Below are 24,160 nucleotides of genomic sequence, written 5' to 3'. Positions count from 1 at the left end.
GAAGAACAGTTCCATCACAGCTGCCTTTCTCAATGCAATAAGGCTGCAGGGTTCTCCTCTGAAGAGCAATAAGGCTGCAGGGTTCTCCTCTGAAGAGCAATAAGGCTGCAGGGTTCTCCTCTGAAGAGCAATAAGGCTGCAGGGTTCTCCTCTGAAGAGCAATAAGGCTGCAGGGTTCTCCTCTGAAGAACAGTTCCATCACGTATGGCTCAAAGCAGAGGTGTGACCAAGTTCACTTTTTCATTCTATTATCAGAAGTAAGGCCATGGAATACATTGCTAAATGGTTTCAGCTGAATAAACTATCCCTATATATATATATATATATATATATATATATATATACATACAGTGTGTATATATATATATATATATATATATATATATACCTCCCACGACGCAAACAGATCCACTGCTGCTTGGCGGTAACATGTCCATATCTGTTCCACAGAACCCATCCCTGTAAACTGGGCCGCTCCTGGACAACAGTTCCAGGCACTACCCAGATGCCTGAAGCAGAACCCCGGGGCTACTGTGGGTAGGAACAAGAACCCCGGGGCTACTGTGGGTAGGAACAAGAACCCCGGGGCTACTGTGTGGGTAGGAACAAACAAACTGTGGGTAGGAACAAACAAACTTTGGAGAACTTGTGTTTTCCCACCAGTGACACCAACATGTACTTTAGTTTCTACATTAGTGGAGATGCACGTTCTCTGCTGCTGTCCCACTTCCTGATTGAGGCTGAGAAGATGGATGTACTGACATCCAAACCTTCAAGCACACATCAAAGGAACTTATTACATGTTGCCAAACCATTCAAATTCAAAATACTGTCAACTTCCTGCTGGCAAATTTGTAGAATAATGTGCTTTCATGTACTTTCAAATTGTGTCTACAAGTTTTCAGACTCAAGTCATGACCGAAGATTAAGAACGACAGCATGTTGCTGTGCAGATGTTGGTGTTTTGCTTCAAAGGATGAGAGCTGTGAGCAGCAGCTTGCAGTCAGAGCAAAACATGTCTGGACATAGTAAATATATTGACTACTCCACACACACACACACACACACACACACACACACACACACACACACGTCTGGACATAGTAAATATATTGACTACTCCACACACACACACACACACACACACACACACACACACACACACACACACACACACGTCTGGACATAGTAAATATATTGACTACTCCACACACACACACACACACACACACACACACACACACACACACACACGTCTGGACATAGTAAATATATTGACTACTCCACACACACACACACACGTCTGGACATAGTAAATATATTGACTACACACACACACACACACACACACACACGTCTGGACATAGTAAATATATTGACTACACACACACACACGTCTGGACATAGTAAATATATTGACTACTCCACACACACACACACACACACACACGTCTGGACATAGTAAATATATTGACTACACACACACACACACACGTCTGGACATATAAATATATTGACTACACACACACACACACACGTCTGGACATAGTAAATATATTGACTACACACACACACACACACGTCTGGACATAGTAAATATATTGACTACTCCACACACACACACACACACGTCTGGACATAGTAAATATATTGACTACTCCCTACATGTATATATATATAAATATATACATGTATATATATAAATACATAAATGTATACATTAGAGATGCGTAGATGAGCTTTTATGCCATCCTAATCCGCGTGTATTCATGAACCAACCACCCGCCATAAATCCGCGCAAATGATTTCATACTATTTATAGATCCGCGCCCGCCATGCACCCGACATTTCACAGCGCTATAAAAGGAGCGAACTTACGGTTCCTGCTGTCGTTGGTGCGATCGCTGCAGTCCAAGACTCCCATTAAACTTCCATGCTGTATTATGTCCAGTCCACCACTTGCCCTCATGTAGCTTACTCGGCTAACGCTATAGCTTTAAGTTTAGTTTACTGGATTGCCTCATTGTATGGGAAAATACGAACGCGTCTTCTCTTCAAACACGTCTTCAGTGGAGACTCCTCTTTGAGGGTGACATCATTGACCATATTGACCAAAATTGGAGCCTAGCGACCTAGCACATGGCGATTGTTTTGTTTATGTTTACCACTGCCGTGGGTGCTTTGGGGATCCTACAATTAATAGGCGACTAAGAATGTGCCTGACAAAAAATGTAGCTTAAAATACGTTCATAGACTAGAGAACGTAATTAATATTATTTTCCTCATTACTGATACATCGTTTCAACCGCCCGCAACCCATCCGCTATTAATCAGAATGTTTATTTTTATGATCTGGCCCGCCCGCATGTACATGTATGTATATACATGTATAGGCTACAGGGTTTCCACGGGTCCTTAAAAATTCTTAAAAAGTCTAAAACCCAATCATCTGAATTTTACGCCTTAAAATGTCTTAAATTGGACTCCATTGATATCAAATGTATTAACACGTTCACTGCCAATGACGAGTTGACTCGTCAAAAAAAATCCAACGGTTGACTGCCAATGACGAGTTGACTCGTCAAAAAAAAAAAAAAAAAAAATTTGACGGTGGGACGTGGATCAACGCCCCCCACGTCTCCTATAAAAATATTGGAGCCACCGAACGTGTACAACCCATTCCACCGACCCACTAAGTGGCGACAGTGCTCTCCAGACTAGAAAAAGCCGAGCCAAAACTGCAGGGGAACGCGTGAGGAAACCATTCTCATACTGTAAAATGGATTGGCGAAAACGCTTTCGCTTTCGCGCATTATCGCGCTGGGAGCTGGCGGTGGGGGATTGCAAATTTGCATAATAGATTATGCGTGCAACACACTTTGAAACACCGGCGAAAGCCCACAATCGCACGCAGCTTCATTGCAGCTGAGCTCACAACCGAAACGACTCATGCAGACTCGCCCAAAGAGCAGCCGCCAGCAGCCAGGCAGCACAGACAGGCAGAGCCTCGCTTGTGACAAACGCTGCAAAGCCACCAGAGACACACCCACGGAGGGAGGAGTTTGAAGGAGAGGGGGGTTTCCTGCTGCTATGGAGGAAATTACTGTTCAAAACTATTGTTTAGATGTCTGACGTCTTACGCCAAAAATAAATCGTTAAAGTGACTGTTCTATCGAATTTCACAAAAAGCCATTTATCTCAGAATAAATTTTCAGACGCTGAAACCATGCTGTATTCTACTGCTAATGCCTACATAACTACTAACTCTACAAACTCTTTTAGACAGAGAAAGCACACATTATATTAGTTCTTTTGAGATCATTTGTGTTCACAAAATCTTAGCAGAAAAGAATCCTCGGCTCTTGAAAGATGAGCCAGAATCCTCAAAAAAAAAACTTGGCAGAACCTACCTACAGTATTGAAAAAACGGCTGGCAGTGAATGTGTTAAATATGATTTTGTCAGGTCTTAAATTGTTTGGGTTATGAAGTTGACTTCATTTTATAAAGTTGCATTAACTTAAGTCTCGCTTAAAGTGTTTTTGGTGGAAAAGTTGTATTTATCTGCAACAAAACTACAAAAACGAAACCAACAGCCACTAATGCAAACTGTGCAGCCTGGTCAGAATTGATCAGAGTAGCCTACATCCAGCTGGCGAGTGTGTCACGATGTGTGTGTGGGCTAACGTTACGTTCATCTAAAATGGCTAATTGCAAGTTCAACGAGATCTGGCTGGAGAACAGTGAATTTAGGTGGTTGGTTGAAGCCATTTGAAAATAACAAAGCCCGAGCTGCACCGTTGGCAAGAAAACGCGGAAAGTACTTCTTTTTTTTGCCAGTATGGACATAAAAACGATCTTAAATTGCATTCATAATGGTCTTAAAAAGGTCTTTAAAAAGTCTTAAATTTAACTTGTTGAACCCTGCAGAAACCCTGTGTATAGTATAGTATAATATCTATATTTTACACACTATAATACAGTATAATATGCGTGTGTCACTCCAGGCGGTCGCATGTCACATTTTGCTTGTGCACCTCCAAGTCTTGGTCCAGGCCGGCAATTCCCTCAAACCACAAATAGTAAAAGAGGCTCTTATGCCAATAAATAAAGCTAAAGCTAAATGGCTAAACCAGCTGTCAGTCATGGTCTCTTGCCAGTTTATTGGAGGACTTGTGGTTTCCTGCATTTCGTCATTCAATCTCGTCCAGCCATAATCTGCAGATTCTGAACAACTTCCTGAGCACCAGAAATTCCTTGGCCCTAAATCTGACTTTTCCACTGTCATATCATGGCATTAGACCTACGGTTAGCATCACATTATTACACAAATTCAGTCGTTCCTGTGAAATAGTAAGAAAAGCGCACAGTTTGCCAACATCTACATGACCTTTTGACTCAGAAGACTGCATCTCTCACTTTATAGGGCGGATTGTGTGTTGATTCATTTTTATTCCCCAATATTACATCCTGCTCAAAGCGAATAAGATATGTCGGTGGCCTTAAAAGATTTGTAGCGTGGCTGATCTTCCAGTTATGCTAATTATTTGAATAAACACGTAGCAGTTGTAGATTATTCACAGATGGCCGGTTTTAATCTTTCCCAGATGAACCATGTCCTGGAAACGTCCCAAAGTGTCTGTAAAAGCTGTGAGAAATCCGATGCCGGCGCATCCATGCTCAGTGTTATTCTCACAGCAACGCAGTCACTGAGGAAAAACTGAGACTCCAAGAGATGTCGGTATCTGTTTGGTTTTCTGCTCTGGTGAAAGTCACTGGAGATAATTTCCTTCCCTCACAGCTTGGACTGGACAAGTGTAATCACAATATTCACAATTCTGTAGGTTGGGGTATTATCGCCATCTATATGTCAACACCAATGCCATACCGAAAGTCATACTAAATCATTTTGTGTAGAAAAACAAAGCAGACGACCGTCTGCTTTGTGGAAAAGTCTTTAGTTGACTGTGTTGGTCTTGGCATGGCATGTTGTAATGACAACATTAGCCTTCCTGCTAAAGGAAAGCTGCTCCCAGAGGGGTCAAGGTACAAGGTTCATCCAAGATCACAAGTTACACAGCCCAGATGCATTCCACCACGCCGGGCTCTGGATCCTCTGCTCAGTGCACACACAAAACTGGATCCTGATCCTCTGCTCAGTGCACACACAAACCTGGATCCTCTGCTCAGTGCACACACAAAACTGGATCCTGATCCTCTGCTCAGTGCACACACAAAACTGGATCCTCATTTAAAACAAATCAATTATGGCAGGGCGATAATTAGTCCTCATCTGTAATAGCTAGCCAAGTTCTTCCTCGTTCTTCCTCTTTGCACTGTAAAAAGACAAACCCAAAATATGGTGGCAACTGAATGGAATTTAAACCGTTGCTGTCAACTCATGATAATATAACTCATTATGCTGAATATGGTATTGACTCGTCATCATAACGTGTTTTAAAATCATAGACCGTGTAAAAATATGGACGTAGCCGCCGTGACGTCACCCATTAGTTTGTGGATTCTCTATTGAAGCCTTGAGTTTGGCCTTTTGTTCGTCGCCATCTTGGTTATTTGGAGCCAGAAGCAGCTAGCGTGAGACCAGCTAGCGTGAGACCAGCTAGCGTGAGACCAGCTAGCGTGAGACCAGCTAGCGTGAGACCAGTCTAGCGTGAGACCAGTCTAGCGTGAGACCAGCTGTTCTCTTTTTCATACTCTGAGCCAGAAATCTCCACTTCAATAGCATTTATATTTATATACACCAAATCTTCCAGTTTTATTGATATATTCTGAAGGTTTTTTACATAGGGCTTTGACCATATATCATTCATAGCCCGATAAAATTTGATTCCTTAAAACGTGGCAAAAAATACATGTTTTTATGACTGTTGACAGTTTTTTCTGATTCATGGAGTAATAAAGACTAAAGAGAGCTATCCAAAATTCCCTCTGTAAAAACCTTTATCTGGAATATGTCAGCAAACCCGGGTTTATCCACTGTTCAGATTTCTGGTCTGGACATTTATCCAAATTAGCGCATAAGTAAATAATGCATGATTTGCATATTTAAACATACAATTTCAGAAAACTTGCAATGCAAATAAATATCGTTTTAATGTAACAACTGATTCGCTTTTCACCCCAGTTGGCCAAAGGGGTGTGTGGCAGTGGGCATGGAACTAAAGGGGTGTGTGGCAGTGGGCAGGGAACTTACAAATGGGTTCACGCAACACCGTGACATTTTGTGGAAAGGTTGCTGCTTATTTGCCCAATTTTAAAGTTGAAGTTGAAATGCACTTTCTTACCAAATATACAGAATAGAAAGAATTAACAAAAGTGTAGTTTAGCCAAGTATCTTCTGACATGGGAATGGCATTATGGAAGAGACATTACCTTGATAATGTATCCTCTTCTGCATTTTGTTTGAGGGTCCCTCCACAGAATTGGCCTTGCTGAAATGCAACCATGGCCAGCTAGTGCTGTCTGCATTGTATTGATGTATTTATATTGTGTGTATTTACTGTATGCCCCTCCCCTCCAACACCTTGCTATCAGACCCCAGATTGAATGCCTGACCTCTCAAGCTCAGAGCAGATCTAAGATCAAGGTCGATTATGCCGATTATTAGGTCCATTGATTTATTGTAAAACGAGCCTCTCAGGTGACCAATCACCAAAGACAAACATGACATGTGCCATACGGCCTATAGGGGCCGCTTGTGCTCCGGGCATAGTTGTCTTTTGTTTTCTTTTTTTCAATATTTTATTTTGTAATTTTCATCAACAAACAAACATCAACAAACAAAAACAAACAAACTCAGATACGGGAAAACAAAAGAAAAAAAACATACATATACAAAAAAACACACACACAACGACACTCCAATATCACAACGTGGTGCCACCAGCCGCACAAGGTGTCTATGTGCCCGCAAAAGACGTTATGCATGGGATCTCACACAAGGGGGTCCATGAGAGACTAGCCAGGTGAGTCACCTGTCGCCCCCTAACCTCATCAAGGTGCCCAGAAACAGATCCCAAATATTTACAAATCTCTTAAGTGAGTTGGTCCTCAGGAACCTGAGTCTCTCCATCCATATAACAGAGATCATGTCCGCCAACCACAGCTGAAAAGAGGTTGGAGAGGGGGACTTCCATTCCTGCAGAATGAGTTTCTTGACGACAATTGTCTCCTGGGTCAGAGGTTGTTGCACAGCTGTAGGGAAGTCGAGAGAGGACTCAGAGCAGCTGAAGATGGTGAGTTCTGCCTCCGGCTGAAGGGTTCTTTTGTAGGCCTTAAGAGTACCAGTCAAATATTTTGGCCCAGAATCCGGTCAGTGAAGGGCAGAACCAGAAGGCATGAGATAGAATGCCCTCTGACACCTGACACACAGTGGTGAGACAGACGGGTAAATCTTGTGCAACTTATGCTTAGAATAGTGAAGACGGTGACTGACTTTAAATTGGATTAGTTAGTGTCTACTATTAACTGAGCAGAGTTGTATCACAGACAGACTCATATCCCATAATGTCAGATAAATCAGTGCCAAGTTCCCCATGCCACGTCTCTCTAATCCTCTCAGTAAGTAGTGGTAGTAAGTAAAAAGTAGTGATGCAGTTGTCAAACGTACAAATCTAGAAATGAGATGCTTGGAGTGAGGAGGGCTCAGCAATACATCGAACAAAGCATGTTTTGGGATCACTTCAAAGGTGTGAATCTTGGATCAAACACAATTTCTAATTTGCAGGAATCTGAGCCAGTTCGTGCCTCTGGGAATAGTTTTCAAATAGAATGGTGGAGATGGATAGCCTTAGCATTCAAGCTAGTGTACAGGTGGAGTAGGCTACATACAGTTGCTATTTACATTAACTGGCCACAGCACCTTACAGGCTTGCATACCTTTTGGGCATTCAAATAAAAAAATAAACAGAGTAAACACATTTACAAAAGAGATTCAGTCCAGTTTAATAGCCGAGGTTTGATTGCATTTGTTGTTAAGTTGTATGCGGAACAAACACACTTGTAAAGGGATTTTCCATCAGTACAAATACACACAGTCTCTGTTTTGATCATGACAGCTCTACTGAATTCATGTTGTTTTGAGCCACTCTCCTGTAATAGTGCAATTGTTGAAGGATAGTCATAGCCTTTTTCAAATCACTAATAACTAACAAAGAAATGTTGGCTTACAAATCATTTCTACTGAGATTTAGATGGGGAAAATTTTTGACACGGAGATACTATAATCTTTTTTCTTTTTCATAAATAATAATGAGGAAACCATGTAAACACATTCAAGGCACGTCTGCAGACTGTTGATGAGTTTTGTTTTGTAATGTTCTGTTTGCATGATGTGGTGGTTTAAAGTGGTTGCTTCTGGCAGGTGAAATTCATTGAGGGGAGCACGGCCGTCCAGCCCGACAAAGAGCTCTCATGAATCTCTAATGTCTCTTTTCATTCCCCCACATGGTCATTGTTGTGCACGGCCTAGATCAGACAGTGTCAGACGATGATCAGATGCATGCTCTGCTCCGAGAGGAAGATGATCAGATGCATGCTCTGCTCCGAGAGGAAGCGTCCGACCACAAATCCACTCTGGATGCATCTGGAAAGCCACAAGCCGGCCTCGGCCCCGAGCGGAGCAGCGATTGAAAGCCCAGCTGCTGCTGTAAAAGAGTCTGTGGCGCTCTGGGCTCAAAACGCCACTCCACCAATTAGAATGCGCACTCACACACACGACGACGAAGCAAAAATACCAAATAAAAAAAAAGACTTAAAATCAGTTTCAATTACATCAGCAGAACATTTTCTCATTGAAGTATGCCGCCGTTACAGACAGATTACGTGGTTAAAGAATTGCAAAAAAAAAAAAAAGGAAAGAAAACGATTCAGACTTCTCTGATTTATTTACTTCTGAAATCCAGTTTTGCCGTAAAAAAACGTGTAAACTTTTTAAGAGAGAGGAAAACGCAGAACAATAGGCTAAAAACAAAGAGACGATATCAGGTAGGCTACAGTAGGTTATAATGGAAAACATCATTAGAGACATGGGGGTTTAAGATACGACACTCTTACCCTTTTGATATAAATGATTGAACTCCACAGTTCATTGTAGACACAACGATAGTTACGCATTGTAACTCTAGTTCCATGATCACAGGCTTCGCCCTCTAATGGGGGCTCTGTTCGAGGGCGAAGCCTGTGTGAAATAAAACATTACATTTTTGTATTCAATCCTCAATTAACCCATTGATACCTGATGCAGCATTTGTGTGTGTATCCCTTTAAGACCGCGAACCGCGTTAACGCGGTTCGCGGTCTTAAAGGGATACGCACACAAATGAGGGATATACACGCAAATGCTGCATCAGGTATCAATGGGTTAAATACAGTAGAATTTGATCAAAGCAAATACTCAACAGTGCAAAATAGAAGGCGTTTTTGATCAATGCGGAGCGTCATGGAATGTTCACCAAGTGGGGTTTCTCTCACGCTGTTGGGAGGCTTTGCTCACAACAAGCTCTTCCATGTCCCATTCCTGCCAGCTTTAGGCTGGGAAAAAGAAGACCATTTTCTTGCGTATAGACGGTTTCTATTCGACAACATAAACATTCTAAATGACCCCCCAGCTAACTTCCTGTTGCAGTGTTTGCTAGTACTGACAGGACATAAGCTAGGTTCCAAACCTAGCAACACAAATGCGTGAAAACTGTCGATTGGGAAAAGCAGATTTTTTTGAAAAATGCTTGCGCTACCCTATTGAAAAATGCTTATCTGTAAAGGGGAGACTGGTGGATACCGTTAGCACCCATTTTCATTCAGATATCTTGAGGTGAGAGGTCAAGGGATCCCTTTGAAAATGGTTTTTCCATCGCCAAAATGTTGCCTACATTTAGAGCGTTATTTAGCCCCCTTCCCCACAAGCTAGCATGACATGGTGGGTACCAATGGACGTCTTACGTCATCTAGTGTCATATGATGCCAGAGACATCACTCTCATTTGAAACTAGGCCCGCTACAGCCTCTGAAAGACAGTAACGGGAGAAATTACCAATCGAGACCATAGTGGGAGAAAGGGTTAAAAATCAGGAGTGTATGGCAGCTATTGTCCGATGACGAGGTGTTCATCACCCTTCCTCAGGAGGAAAGCCCAGTCCTGAGAAGCAAAGAGGAGGGAGGTGGGAGGTCATAGATGCGGGTGCTCGGAGCTCTGGTCGCTGTCATGGCTGTCCTCGTCGTTGGCGAGCGGCGAGCCTGCGGAGTGCTGCGCGATGCCCGGGAACTCTCCCGGCAGTAACATCCCCTTCTTCACGTTGGTCAGTTCTTTCTCCCGCGCCGCCGCCCCCTGCTGGCCGCCCTTCACCCGCTTCCACTTCATCCTCCTGTTCTGGAACCACACCTTCACCTGAGGGGGAGACGCAACAACAAGGCAAGGGTGCTTAGATGTTCCTCTTATCTTCTACAGTGCCAGCGCGTCCTCACAAGGACAACGACATTGGTCGATTTTCAACGTGGTTAAAACGACCGATGTCTTGTGGTCGTGGGACTACAGTAAGTGCATGCGTGCAGTGCGCATATGGGAGCTGTAACCAGGAAGTAGCGGCGACCTCTGGCGGCCTTTTTAATGAGGAGATTTATTGATCACGAAATACAGAAAGATATTTCTCAACTGCTCATCCCTGATTTATTTTTTTCTTTGCCTACATCACCCCGCCCACACACACACACACACACACACACACACACACACACACAATATGTAGAAGGATTTTTTTTTTATTATTATTATTTAACTGTGCTTCTACAAATATGGTGAGTAATAATAGGATAATGCCGCCTAGATGCTGGACATCTTGTATTTATTTTTTATTTATTTTTTGGTGTCAAACTGTTGGTGTGACGTGCGAGATGCTGATCAGCTGGCTGCAGCGTGGCGTCAGGCTTAGTATCAGAGAGTCTTATTTCCACATGGTCCGGTATGTGCTGATGCCCGCTGACTCCACAGAGCTGCTTTAGTATCTGATGATTAAGCTGCTCCCTAAAACGGGCCCTTCCCGTCTGGGCCAATGGGCTCGCCCGGCTGTCTCCCCCGGGAACGTCCCATTCCGTCCCCCACTGCAGAGGCCTGCAGTGCCACTCAAACACTGGCAGTGAAGTTTACAGGGTAAACATGGCTTAACCGCGTCATATGGCTAAAACAGCCATACGGGCCATTGCTTTAAAGGGCATTAAACTTATAATATGTAACTTTCTGCCGCTATAGGGTCTCACATTCAAAACAATAAAAGATGGGGGGTGGGGGGGGGGGGGGGGGGGTGATGACGTTGTGAAGTGGCGAAGTGGCGTGGGATCATGGGAGTCGTTGTCTTCACCACCATTGCAACTTTATTTTTAGGTGAGGATTCCTTCAGTGTTCATTGTTCACAAGGTTTTTACCAGGAGCCAAATTATGAGTATTTTTGTATGCTTACCCAGAAGTCCCTGCACTTCCTGGTTCTTAGGCTACATGTAAAAGTCAACGGGATGTTTGTATGGGAATTTCAATTAAATGCATGATATAAGGTCTGAAACAGCGAAGTTTGTGTTCAGCAAGATAATCTTCACAAACGACGACCATTTTTATGACTTTTTGAAAAAGAAAAAAGAAACGGTTAAAAACGGAACCCTTTGGGACACAAAGCGGCTCTCTCACAACGAGGAAGCGGGTCCACCAATCCCACCTCTTCTCCCTAACGTGTCATCGTTACGTTAACGACCACTCGAGGCCGCCGCTACTTCCTGGTTACAGTTCCTGACTCTGGAGCATGCACTGCACTGCACGCATGCACTTACCCACACGACCGCTAGAGGGGAAGCCCAATACGCTCACAGCTGTAAAGCTGTACAGTAGTAAACAGCAGGAGGAGGCGCTGTAAGACAATAGCAAAGATGTTAGAGTGTCTGAGGATCCAGGATCAACGCCCACAAACACTAATTTATTGGAGTATTGGGAGCATTGGAAGAGTATTGGGAAAATGTGGGAGAGGCAGCCAATGTGAGGGGGAGTGGTGGTGAGGGACCGGCTCCCAAGCAGGAAGACCGGGATCCTGGGTGGGTTGTCCTGGCCATCGCCCGAGCCAAGACGCTCCGATGGTCTGGAGCCAGAAGATCTCAGACAGCAGTTTGTGGGCGTGCTGAGTTTGCGGGGTTGTTCTTGGACAAGAGTGCAGCTACGAATGGTTTGACTCTCCTCAACTTTCTACACAGACAAATATGGGAGCATTTAAAGCTCGAGCACAAGATGACGATGAAAAATACCGGTACATCGGTGTATTTTTACATGTTGTGTAAAAATACACCTGTCTGAACACGCAAACTGAGGCAGCAATGGAGAAAGCTCATCTCATCCATGGCATGTCCTCCCCCCAAAAACCCCCTGACTCCATACGTGGTTTGTACAAGCAGCTCTTACAACCTGTAAAGTGATGTTTCCAAAATAAGCAACTTGTAGTATTCATGTAAATAATGACCGTGTGCTGCTCTTGTGGAAAGTAAAGGCATTGCCTTTCACACCAGAGGGCCGGGTTCAAATCTGAGCATTTCCAAAGTCAACATCTCAACCGTAACTTAGGTTTTTGTTATTTAAGACTAACCCAAACTATAACCCTCACCTTAACCAAGGTGTTTCAGTTGCCTAAACACACACTTGGCATGACTATGTGATAGCAGAGTAATTACCATCATAACACCGATTACAGGATGTGTGAGTGCTTATGACTATCATGATTTAGCCATAAATTGAGCATTAAATACTCAATACGTTTGCACTACAAGTACCAAGTATACACTGAATGTATTCTATTTTGCAGAAACACATCAAAGCCGTCATCGTCACACTTATTCTACTGTAACTGTTTCCCAACATGTTTCCCCCTGAAAGTGAGCAGTGATCAGGGTGTGCTCCACGATCAAGACAAACATCTGGGTGTGCTCCACACACAAGCTGTTTCTGTGTGAAACATCAAGACAAACATCTGGCCGGGCATCTGGGTAGTGTCGAGGCAAAAGCACTCACCTAGCCCCGCGGAGACCCGGGTCACCTAGCCCCGCGGAGACCCGGGTCACCTAGCCCCGCGGAGACCCGGGTCACCTAGCCCCGCGGAGACCCGGGTCACCTAGCCCCGCGGAGACCCGGGTCACCTAGCCCCGCGGAGACCCGGGTCACCTAGCCCCGCGGAGACCCGGGTCCAATTCCCGGCAGCGGTACTTCCGGCTTGGTCAGATGTTCCTACAGACACAATTGGCCGTGTCTGCGGGTGGGAAGCCGGTGGGCTATGAGTCCTGGTCGTCGCAATAGTGCCTCCTCTCGTCGGTTCGAGGCACCTGTTTGGGGGGGCGGAGGGCAACTGGGGGGAATAGCGTGATCCTCCCACGTACTACGTCCTGCCGGTGAAAGTCCTCGCTGTCACGTGAAGTAGCACATGTAACAGAGGAAGCATGTGCTAGTCTCCAACTCTCCCCAGATCGGCAGAGGGGATGAGGCAAACGACTGGGACAGCAGGATGAAAGAAACATGTGGACTCTGACACGTCCTGTCAGAAAGTCACTTCACAGACGCGTGTGAGAGGAGCAACGCTGATGTTTCAAATGGTCTCCAGGGGGCGCTGACATTTCAAACAGTCTCCAGAGGCCGTTTGGAACCCATTAGCCTCAGAGTATTAGTGTGACATGATGGACCGTTTGTCCATGTCAAAACACAGGGAGTCATCCAGCCTGAGACATCCAGCCTGAGTCATCCAGCCTGAGTCATCCAGCCTGAGACATCCAGCCTGAGTCATCCAGCCTGAGACATCCAGCCTGAGGCATCCAGCCTGAGACATCCAGCCTGAGACATCCAGCCTGAGGCATCCAGCCTGAGACATCCAGCCTGAGGCATCCAGCCTGAGACATCCAGCCTGAGGCATCCAGCCTGAGACATCCAGCCTGAGACATCCAGCCTGAGGCATCCAGCCTGAGACATCCAGCCTGAGGCATCCAGCCTGAGACATCCAGCCTGAGGCATCCCAGCCTGAGACATCCAGCCTGAGACATCCAGCCTGAGTCATGCCAGGTAAATAGCCTCACTGATGCACGTTGGAAGAGAAAAAGGTGTTTCAACAAACGAAGCAGCAAACATTGTATCAAAATACCATACTCGTTTTGATGTTAAGATTACATACTCAAAATGTTAACGTTAGAACGAGGGTTTTATTTTGAAAGAGCTAAAGCGGACGACCTACTTATATTCTGGCTGACTTGACGCGGTCTATGCGCCTGGGCTGTGTGTGGTGCACTCGTGCATGAGAGATGCTTTTTTTCTCGGCATATTCCGTCATGTAAAGTAATTAACTGTGAAGAAAGTCGAATTTCAGTCTGTGGGAATCACTGAATCTCACTGACTCACGCTGGAAAAGGGGCGACAAATCAATAGGAGGAGAAGCAGGGTTGGAAAATAAACTGTCACACAAGTCATAGTCATATTCATATTATTATAACATTGTAGTTTATTATGAACTTTTGTAAACATCAACAATTTATTTTATTTTTGTATAAAATTTTAAATTAACACTTTGTACAGTGGTCCGTGTCCGCCACGTTTGGATGACAACTCGGATTTCAAGTATGTTCTGCACGCTTTCCCCCCCTTCTTCTTTTTAGGAATCAATAAGCAAAATCAATCAGAATTTGGGAAGCGGTTCCGAGGCCCAACCCTTAAGTCGTATCCAGCAGGTGACATACTTGTCTCTCCGTGAGGTCCAGGTTGACGGCGATCTCGTAGCGCCGGAGACGGGTCAGATAGTTATGGTGTGCGAACTCGGACTCCAGCTCCCGGATCTGCTCCTTGGTGAAGGCTGTGCGTTCTTTCCTGGGCTTGCTGTTCACGTCTGACTTATAGGTCCCGTCCTGGGACTCTGAAATGAAAAGCAGAACATTTTCCACCCACAGTTTAGGTCTCACAAAAAGGAAGGGGAGAGGGGAAAATGAAGGGGGGGTGTTTGATAAAGTGCAGGGGCCGTCTGTCTGAAAGCAAAATAGAATGAAAGCAAAACAATTAGGAGTGCCAATCAGATTTTTATTATGGGGGTTTTGGTGGGGAGTCTGTTCGCAGTCCCAGAACTGGACTACAAACTGGAACGGCTCCATTCAATATATATTTTACACACAATGAAAACAGATTATTTAGCTACACTGGTCACATACTACAACTGAGAATTTCATATAGTTTAGAATGAGTGCTCTCATGGGGCAAATTTGCACGACTTAGGCTCAACCGTTCAAAAGACGATTGCATCGGTTTTAAAGTTGATCTTATTATCCTTCTCTTCAAGCTGAGTTTGATCTTTAGTTGATTTAGCATTCACTAACCCTTAATTAACAGTTACCTAATCTGCCTCGTAATCATTTACTAATGGTGTTCATGTCAACAAGGTATTCATTGTCTAGAGTATTTAATAGTAATAGTAATTTAGTGACCCTTATTGTAAAGTATGACTGTTTTTTTTTACACAGTTCAGATCAAAACTTAAAAGGCTCTTCCAAGGAAAATGTGAAATGAAATGCATGTTTACAGTGACTCAGAGTAAGAGGAATAAGAGTAATAACAAGGAAAAACTATTTGCTGTGTCATCCGAGTGATCTGGAATAGGACTTCAGGCCAAAGTTTATTCCACTTCTATATAGACACTAATCTTTCCCCACATTGATCGTGCTTTAAGGCTGAATTCACATTTTCCCCTACAAGCCTATTTCAAGTCTCTTTTTTTGAAGGTATTTGTGGTCGGCACGCATTCACAAAATAATACCTCATCGTGAGAAAAGCTTGAATAATAATGTCAACACTGGTGCATAAATCCAGCTGACATTTCATTAGTTGAGTCAATGCGGGATGTGCTGACACATCGCTGTGTGCCAGGAAAGAGACGCTGTGCCACGGACAATTCACTATTACACCACTATTACACCACTATTACACTATTACACCACTATTACACTATTACACCAGTTCACTGTTGTCAACTTATGAGTTATAATAATGAGCCAAAAGCATCCATATTACTTTAATTGACAGTGGATTTCTCTTCTGATTCACTTCAGGACAAAATGTCATGACTCGGCCTTATGCTATGCTATGCTATGCTACTAGTTCCTCCGCTTCTTCATTCACACAGTTGCTGCTCTGCTGTGTATTCAAGTGGCCCATGTATATTTCATCATCCTTTTTGTTCAAGTGCAGAAAAATAATGTTGAATAAAAACGTCGCGGCTTCTGTAATGCCGATGAAGTTTAGCGTTGGAAATTGGATTGGGGTTTAGGCCATTGGCAGCTGTTAGCGTATCCTTTTTCAAAGTGTTTAGTCTGTCAATCAAAGCTCTCTCTCTCAGCCTCTCTATCTCTCTCTCAGCCTCTCTCTCTCTCGGGGGAAAGTGGAAAGTTCCTGACTTGGCACCCATGTCGAAGCGGTAGTCTGAACTCTGAACAGTGCAGAACCTTTTGGAACCTTTTGGACTGAGAGAATCGTGCTTGACTCTAAGGGCTCTATCTTCCCAAAAGTGCTAATTTAGCGTTTGCGCTCATTTAACGCCGTGCGCAATGCAGGTTGGGGGCGGACACAAGCGCATGCCTGTGATAACTGTACTGGGCATTGGCTGCCACAAGCCAAAGCAGGCGTTTCAGAGCTAAAATGTGGTGATAGGTGGCATTATGCTATCATCAGCAGCACGCAATTACTTTGCGCTAAGAGCTTTGAAAAGGACCTCTTACGCGCAAATACCTCTCTGCGCTGGGTGCACTGCACGGAGATTACCGTTGCGCTCCCAGCGCAGAGAGGTATTTGCGCAGTGGAAAGTGGAATTCGTTTTGGATATGTCATTACGCACAGCCTTGTCACGCCAAGACATCAAATTATGCTGCTAAAATTGGGTATTAGCAGATAATTCAGTGAGGCAATCAACTATAACTCACTGAGAAAATTTTATCACATCGCAAAGAGGGAAATTAATTGAGAAAACTTGTTGGACAATGGACATAGGCTATTTACCTTCATAAGCCGGAGGTTTGTTGGCACCACAGATGATCTGTCAATAAGCTGCCTCTGTCCTCGCACGAGTGAGTACACTCTATTACGCATGGAGAGAATTACAGAATATTGCAACAGCCATTGCGAGACAGGAATCTGATATGTTTTGATTGAGGTAATGCCCAGCCTTGCCTGGCCACGCCTGTGAATAATTCTGGTAGTTAAAGGAACACTCCGCCCATTTTCAAACAGCTTTGTATCATTAGAACATCAGTAGTATATCAGAAAACTGTAAACTGTTTTGAAGTCTGTCATTTAATTTGACAGTTATTGAGTGTTAAAGTGTGGACCAGTGACATCACTGGTCCACACTAACTCAAATTAATAACTCATTAACTCAAATCAACTCTCAATAACTGTCAAACTATTCATCATTCATCTAGTTTGACAGTTATTGAGAGTTGATTTGAGTTAATGAGTTATTAATTTGAGTTAGTGTGGACCAGTGATGTCACTGGTCCACACTTTAACACTCAATAACTGTCAAATTAAATGACAGACTTCAAAACAGTTTACAGTTTTCTGATATACTACTGATGTTCTAATGATACAAAGCTGGTTGAAAATGGGCGGAGTGTTCCTTTAAGACCGCCCAAATACCATTTGCGCAGGCATTTTGGGGCGCAGATGATTTTGCCACGGCTCTAATTTGCGCTTGCGACAGGTGCCCCATGCCCGCCGAGAATTGCATCCCCAACATATTTCGGGGCTGTTCTAACTTAGAAATCAGGGAGGTCACGTCTACCAGACAATGATATCACTTTTAAACAGTTACATTTCTGTATAAATGATTACAAGTAGCTCCCGTGAGGTGGGGAGGCATTTTTTTGCTGCTTGGCGGGGGAGCAAAACTCGGCAGAACACCTGGCGGACGGTGCAAGGTGGAATGCTATCTTCCGTGCCTTAAGGCACGTGCAAACAGTGCGCAAAGCGCTATTAGGGGATATCGCCTGTCGGAAGATAGAGCCCTAAGCCGTTTGGGCGAAGAGTATGTTGTGTCGTGGAGATAGACATTTAAATCTATATTTATATATATATATATATTAGGGGTGGGAATCACCAGATGCCCACGATACGATACTAAAACGATACTTGAGTCACGATACGATAGTATTGCGATATCGCCGATATTGCGATATATTGAATATTGCAATATTTCGATATATTGCGATTTCTTACTTTTTCAACTGCAAATGATGTCCCCAAAGGAAAACTTTGTCAACATCTGGTTTATATAAGAACAACTTTCCAGTCTGTACATCTGACTTCAACCATTTTATTCAAGATTCAAGATTCAAGATTCAATAGTTTTATTGCCATATCAACCAAAATTGATTGGAATTTGTCTTGGCATGCTCAACAGACAAAACAATCACAGTAACAGACCATGAGAGACAGACAATACAACTACGCATCTGCTGCAATGTATAAAAAGTAGGAACATGCAATCAAAAACAACTGCAAAATGCAAAACAGTATGCAATACAGTGTACAGTGCAGGGTAGTCACAGGCGGCTAGTGCAACAAAAAAAGTGCACAATGCATGCATTGCAGCAACATTGTCAAGTAGACAGACCAACAACTTTCATAAAGTCAGTTGCATGCAACTGACAAACTGAACTGTTTGTTACAGTCTACTTACAGTCCACCTTAACTGGATGTGTGTGTGGACTACTGTACTTAGGTAGTTTTTGAACAATGCAACTTCACTTCACTTGCACAAAACATCGTGTGCAGCCCATTCAGTAACTGGGGAATTTGTAAATTAATGTTATGACAAAACTGTTACTGTTAAAACAAAATGAAAATATGCTACCGTTTGTTTACTGCTGGCCTTGGAACTAAAGCCTGGCATGGCCTGGCATTTTTTTCTTTTTTCTTTTCTTTTTTTTGCAATATCGATACTTGGCGTCCAAATATCGATACAATATCGTCAGGCAAAATATTGCGATACTATGGTGTATCGATTTCCCCCCCACCCCTAATATATATATATATATATATATATATATATATAGGATATATAATATATATATCTCTCTCTCTATATATAAGGTCTACATCTCCACAACACTATAACAACATATATATATATATATATATATATATATATAGGATATATATATCTCTCTCTCTATATATATAGAGTATATATATATATATATATATATATATATATATGTGTACCGTATGTTGTTATAGTGTTGTGGAGATGTAGACCTTTAACTCAGGGAACCTTTGTACCTGATATATATATATATATATATATATATATATATATATATATATATATATATATATATATATATATATATATATATAGGATGCACCATGATATCAGCACATCATTAGAATGAAATATCACATTGACCTGATATGACGTTTCTGCCGATATGACAAATATCAACCAAGCATGGTTTTGTTTGAAAGAAAATGTTACATAAATACGGCATGTTTTACATCACCTAAGTTGAAGTAGGCTAGTTTTCTTATTTTGCTCAGTGAATGTGTAACCTTTTGAAATGCATCGTATTTATGTCTGCATCTGCCAGGGCCATCACAATAATAATGTGTTCATTCCATTACAAGAGAGACTGATCTCCGAAATTAGGTGGGGGGGAAATGCACGCATATAAAAATATCAGCATATCATATAATAAACTAATATCAGATATCGGCAAAATAGCCAATATTGTGGATCCCTTTCTGTTCATCCAGTTCAGACAGAAACAAGCAAAATGGCCAGTGTTCATTTCACTCTGAGCATCAAATCATCAGTGTTTCATCAGTCCACACCATCACAGTCCACACCATCACAGTCCACACCATCAGTCCACACCATCACAGTCCACACCATCACAGTTCATTTACACTTGAGTTTATCAGCTCAGTGACGGGACAAACAACTCTCCAGTCAAAACTGTCAACTCCAAATAATCCACAATCAACACTTTCCATTGATGTTCTGTACAGTACCTAGGTGTATATGTGCAATTGTGTTTCTGTCTGAAAGAAAAGAGAGTTGTGTGTGCAGCAGTGCCCATAATGCTCCTGTATGCTGTTAATGCTGTTAATGTTAATATCATAAATGATTACAGAGATAAATCTAAAGAGATGAAAACTGATTTGGCTTTCAAAATTTCACGACATTGACATAGATGAAGAAATTGTGAAAACAAATTACTACTGGCTAAAAACATTGTATTTATTTAGTGTAAAACTTTTTTGTTTTGTTTCTGTTTGTTTCTTCACACATTTATTGAATTTTGCAAGGAAGGACAGCTGACGTGCAATGGAAGGGAATATCAGATTTAGTTCTGCTTTCAAAATTCTGGATACAAACTAATATATTGAATTTTGTTATGACTTTAGAACTATAGTACTATAGAGACACTCAGTAATTTCTGATCCAGCAAACAATTGTTTTAAAATTTTCAGGCTGTTGCAACTCTTCTTCTGCAGCTTTTAAAAACGTTTTTCAAACTTAATTTTAAACAATGTTTAGGAAAAATATAAAATCCACTCCGTATCACCATAAAAAGTTCCACAAAGATCAGCACGATACTTGTGTGAATATGGTTTGGGTCGTTTCGACTGCAGCCGCTGTCACAGTCTCTGCTGTCACAGTCTCTGCTGTCACAGTCTCTGCTGTGGTGGCACTGAGGTCGGAAACGCTCCGCCACGTTTATTCAACTCAACGGCAAAAAGCGCCGGCAAAAACCTTCCAAGCATTTCAAGTGGAATAGTGTGGAATTATCCTGCCTTTCTCCAAGTATATATAGGACGGGCTAATTGGCATGAAATCTGGTTGAGGTGGACACTGTGGAAAGATTCATGACACACGCACACACACACGCACGTGCGCACACACACACACACACACACACACACACACACACACACACACACACACACACACACACACTCACACATAAACATAAAGATAACTATACCGGACCGGTATAACCATTAAAGAAAATTGCCTGTCTGACCAAGAATATCATTATAGTCATTCTGGATGTTTTATAGTTACAGTATGTAGTGTGAACACAGCCATTCTATTTACTTATAACGATTTAAATATTTTGATAATTATAGTTGTGTTTATAGTTATGGTTCAAAGTGTGAATGGACCTTGAGTGTGTGCACATGTTTTAGTGACAGTTATTTGGAGGTGACCATGTTGATTGGAGAGTTGTTTGTCCAGTCGTGGAGCTGATCTGGCTCTGGAGCACTAGTTCAAAAAAGTGTTAAATAAATAAAACAATCTGAAGTGTGACATGAACATGAAGTGTCCTGGTGTGGACTGACGGAAACAGCGGCTTGATGTTTCACTCTCAGACTTGCAGCGTTGCCACTCTTTTGAAATTATAGATTTCAAGCACTTTTCGAGGACAAATTATTTCCAAATTACAGGCCAATAATTCACAGAGCTGTTCACATAGACCAGTCTCCTAAGTCCTCTCATGTCAATGTGTTTCAACACATCAGAATGAATCATTAACAGCAGCGATTTTGAGATGACGGACCACACAAGGCTCAAACGCAGAGATTCTGGTAGGCTAAATTCAAGCACTTTTAAGGTCCTCCCTTTATAAATCCAAGCACTTTTAAGTACATTTTTTTTTTTTTAATTCAAGCAATTTCCAGACCAACCCTTGGCAACCCTGGATTTAACGCTGGCGATAGGTGCGTCCCCGTACGTCCTGGTCTTACCTGAGCTGTCACTCTTGCCCTTACTGTTCCTCCTGTCTGGCTCGTCTGGGGAGAGGGCATGTCGGCCGTACTCCGTGGCCCCGCAGGACGCCCCCCCGGTCGGGTCACCCCCGCCCGGCCCGAGGGCCCCGGGCCCCCCCGGGCACAGTTCAGACCCCGCGACCTCCGCATGCGGCAGGCACAGACCATGCCGGACGCTGGGCGAGGGCAGTGGAGGCGGTTGGGGCCAGCGGGGTGGGTGGAGCGGGTGGTGGTGCTGCTGCTGCTGCTGCGGGTGGAACGGGTGTACTCCTCGGTACGCCCCCTCCTGGCCGGGGTAGCTCCCCGCTGGGTCCGGGTAAGAGATGTGGTCGCTGCGGCCGTGCAGGGTCAGAGGTGACTGGGCGAAGGCGGGGTGCAGGCCCTGCGGTGCGGCGTGGGGGCTGCGCAGGCAGCCGAACAGAGAGTGATCCATCGACCCCCCAGACCCCCCCTCCTCGCCCCCCCCCCCCTCCTCCTCACGCCCAACTCAACCCAAACAAGCAAGGAGAAGGAGCGGAGGAGATGTGGGCAGCCCACGTCCCGACTCTCCTCTGGACTCAGACCCGCGGACCCCCCTTATCTCCCAGAGAGAACGGCTGGAGGAGCGGGAGAGATGGTTGCGTTGAAAGGAAGGGCCTCTGGTAATCCTGAGCATGCAGACGGCTGGCAGGCAGACGGCCGGGTAAACAGTGAGAGGCTGAGGAGGATCTCAGATGACAGAGAGAGAGAGCCAGGACCAGAGAAGAGAGAGAGAGCCAGGAGGACCAGAGTGGAGAGAGAGAGCCAGGACCAGACTGGAGAGAGAGAGCCAGGACCAGAGTGGAGAGAGAGAGCCAGGACCAGAGTGGAGAGAGAGAGCCAGGACCAGAGTGGAGAGAGAGAGCCAGGACCAGAGTGGAGAGAGAGAGCCAGGACCAGAGTGGAGAGAGAGAGAGGCAGGGCCAGAGAAGAGAGAGAGAGAGGCAGGGCCAGAGAAGAGAGAGAGCCAGGGCCAGAGTGGAGAGAGAGAGCCAGGGCCAGAAAAGAGAGAGAGAGAGGCAGGGCCAGAGAAGAGAGAGAGCCAGGACCAGAGTGGAGAGAGAGAGCCAGGGCCAGAGAAGAGAGAGAGAGCCAGGACCAGAGTGGAGAGAGAGAGGCAGGGCCAGAGAAGAGAGAGAGAGGCAGGGCCAGAGAAGAGAGAGAGAGAGGCAGGGCCAGAGAAGAGAGAGAGAGGCAGGACCAGAGTGGAGAGAGAGGGAGCTTCCAGGGAAGTTGCATTGGAGAGGGAGGGAGCTGGGGAGGAGGGTGTGGGGGTGTGGGGAGGCAGTGGGGGTGTTATATATAGGGCGTAACCTGAGAGGTAGGCTGGGTCACTCTGCTACTGACCACATGCATGCGATCTCCAAAATGCAACGCACAATAAATGTGAACCATTCCTATACAGTAGCCTTGCCTCAGAAAAAGTGGACAATTTATTTTGGACCAGAGCTATTCGACCCCCGCCGAAACTTTTCTGAGAACTCTGTTGCATCAGCTGTGGACGTTTATATATGGAGATCTCTGAGGACGCCTGAGTAACAATCGTCATCATCTTAAACATTTTTATGTGTTCATGACCAATGGTGGCTCAGTTGTTAGCACTGTTGCCTCACAACAAGAAGGTTGCGGGTTCGAACCCCAGTCCGTCCCGGGTCTAGCCTGATATCAGACTCACTCGTCAACTTGTGACACTCCTTTGCATCTTCTATCTGACATTGCTTCCACTCGAACCCATTTCCATCAGGGGGAATCCTATTTCCCCCAACCACTCGAGAGACAATCGTATCGGCCTGAATTGATTCAGTGGGTAAAAGGCCAAAAAAAATCTCCCCTTTGAACAAATGCCTTCAAAGCAGATGATGCTGTTCAGATTTCAAAGTAATTGGTACTAATCCATTTAAAACAGCATCGATAGCGTGTTTCTCACGGCCGCCATTGTCTCAAAATGGCAATCATACAAAGACAAAGAACTTCTGGCGGCCTTGGCCTCCCTAATTTAAAATTGTATTTCTGGTCCTATACTCTGCTCTTCATACGTGGTTTAACCCTGAGCACAGGTGGTGTGGCGTCACTGGAGGAGGAGATGGTTAGTCCGTGCAGACTTCAGGACATCATTTTCTACAAACATTCCTCTCAAAACCTGCAGATCCAGCTATGGCAATATAATTTCTCATCTTATCTCCACATTTAGAACTGATGAATCTCATGACAATATATTGCACAAATTCCATAAACATTGACCCTTGTTTAACAATGTCTCTCTCTGTGTGGGAGGTTGTCCGATTTCTCTCCCTCGATGGAAGGAATAGTCT

General features: G+C 44.0%; 1 protein-coding gene across 1 annotated transcript; it reads right to left on the bottom strand.

Annotated features, from left to right (window-relative positions):
• Positions 1 to 10,184: 10,184 nt before the first annotated feature.
• Positions 10,185 to 22,263, bottom strand: meox2b (mesenchyme homeobox 2b; the record flags this gene model as incomplete). The annotated part of the gene is made up of 3 exons (XM_083646088.1): positions 10,185 to 10,403; positions 14,756 to 14,928; positions 21,810 to 22,263. The coding sequence occupies 3 exons, from the start codon at positions 22,261 to 22,263 to the stop codon at positions 10,185 to 10,187; spliced, it is 846 nt and encodes a 281-aa protein (XP_083502214.1).
• Positions 22,264 to 24,160: the final 1,897 nt, after the last annotated feature.

This window comes from Poromitra crassiceps (genome assembly GCF_964638095.1).
Source record: "Poromitra crassiceps genome assembly, chromosome: 11".
NCBI lineage: Eukaryota > Metazoa > Chordata > Actinopteri > Beryciformes > Melamphaidae > Poromitra > Poromitra crassiceps.
This window is presented reverse-complemented; position numbering and strand designations above follow the sequence as displayed.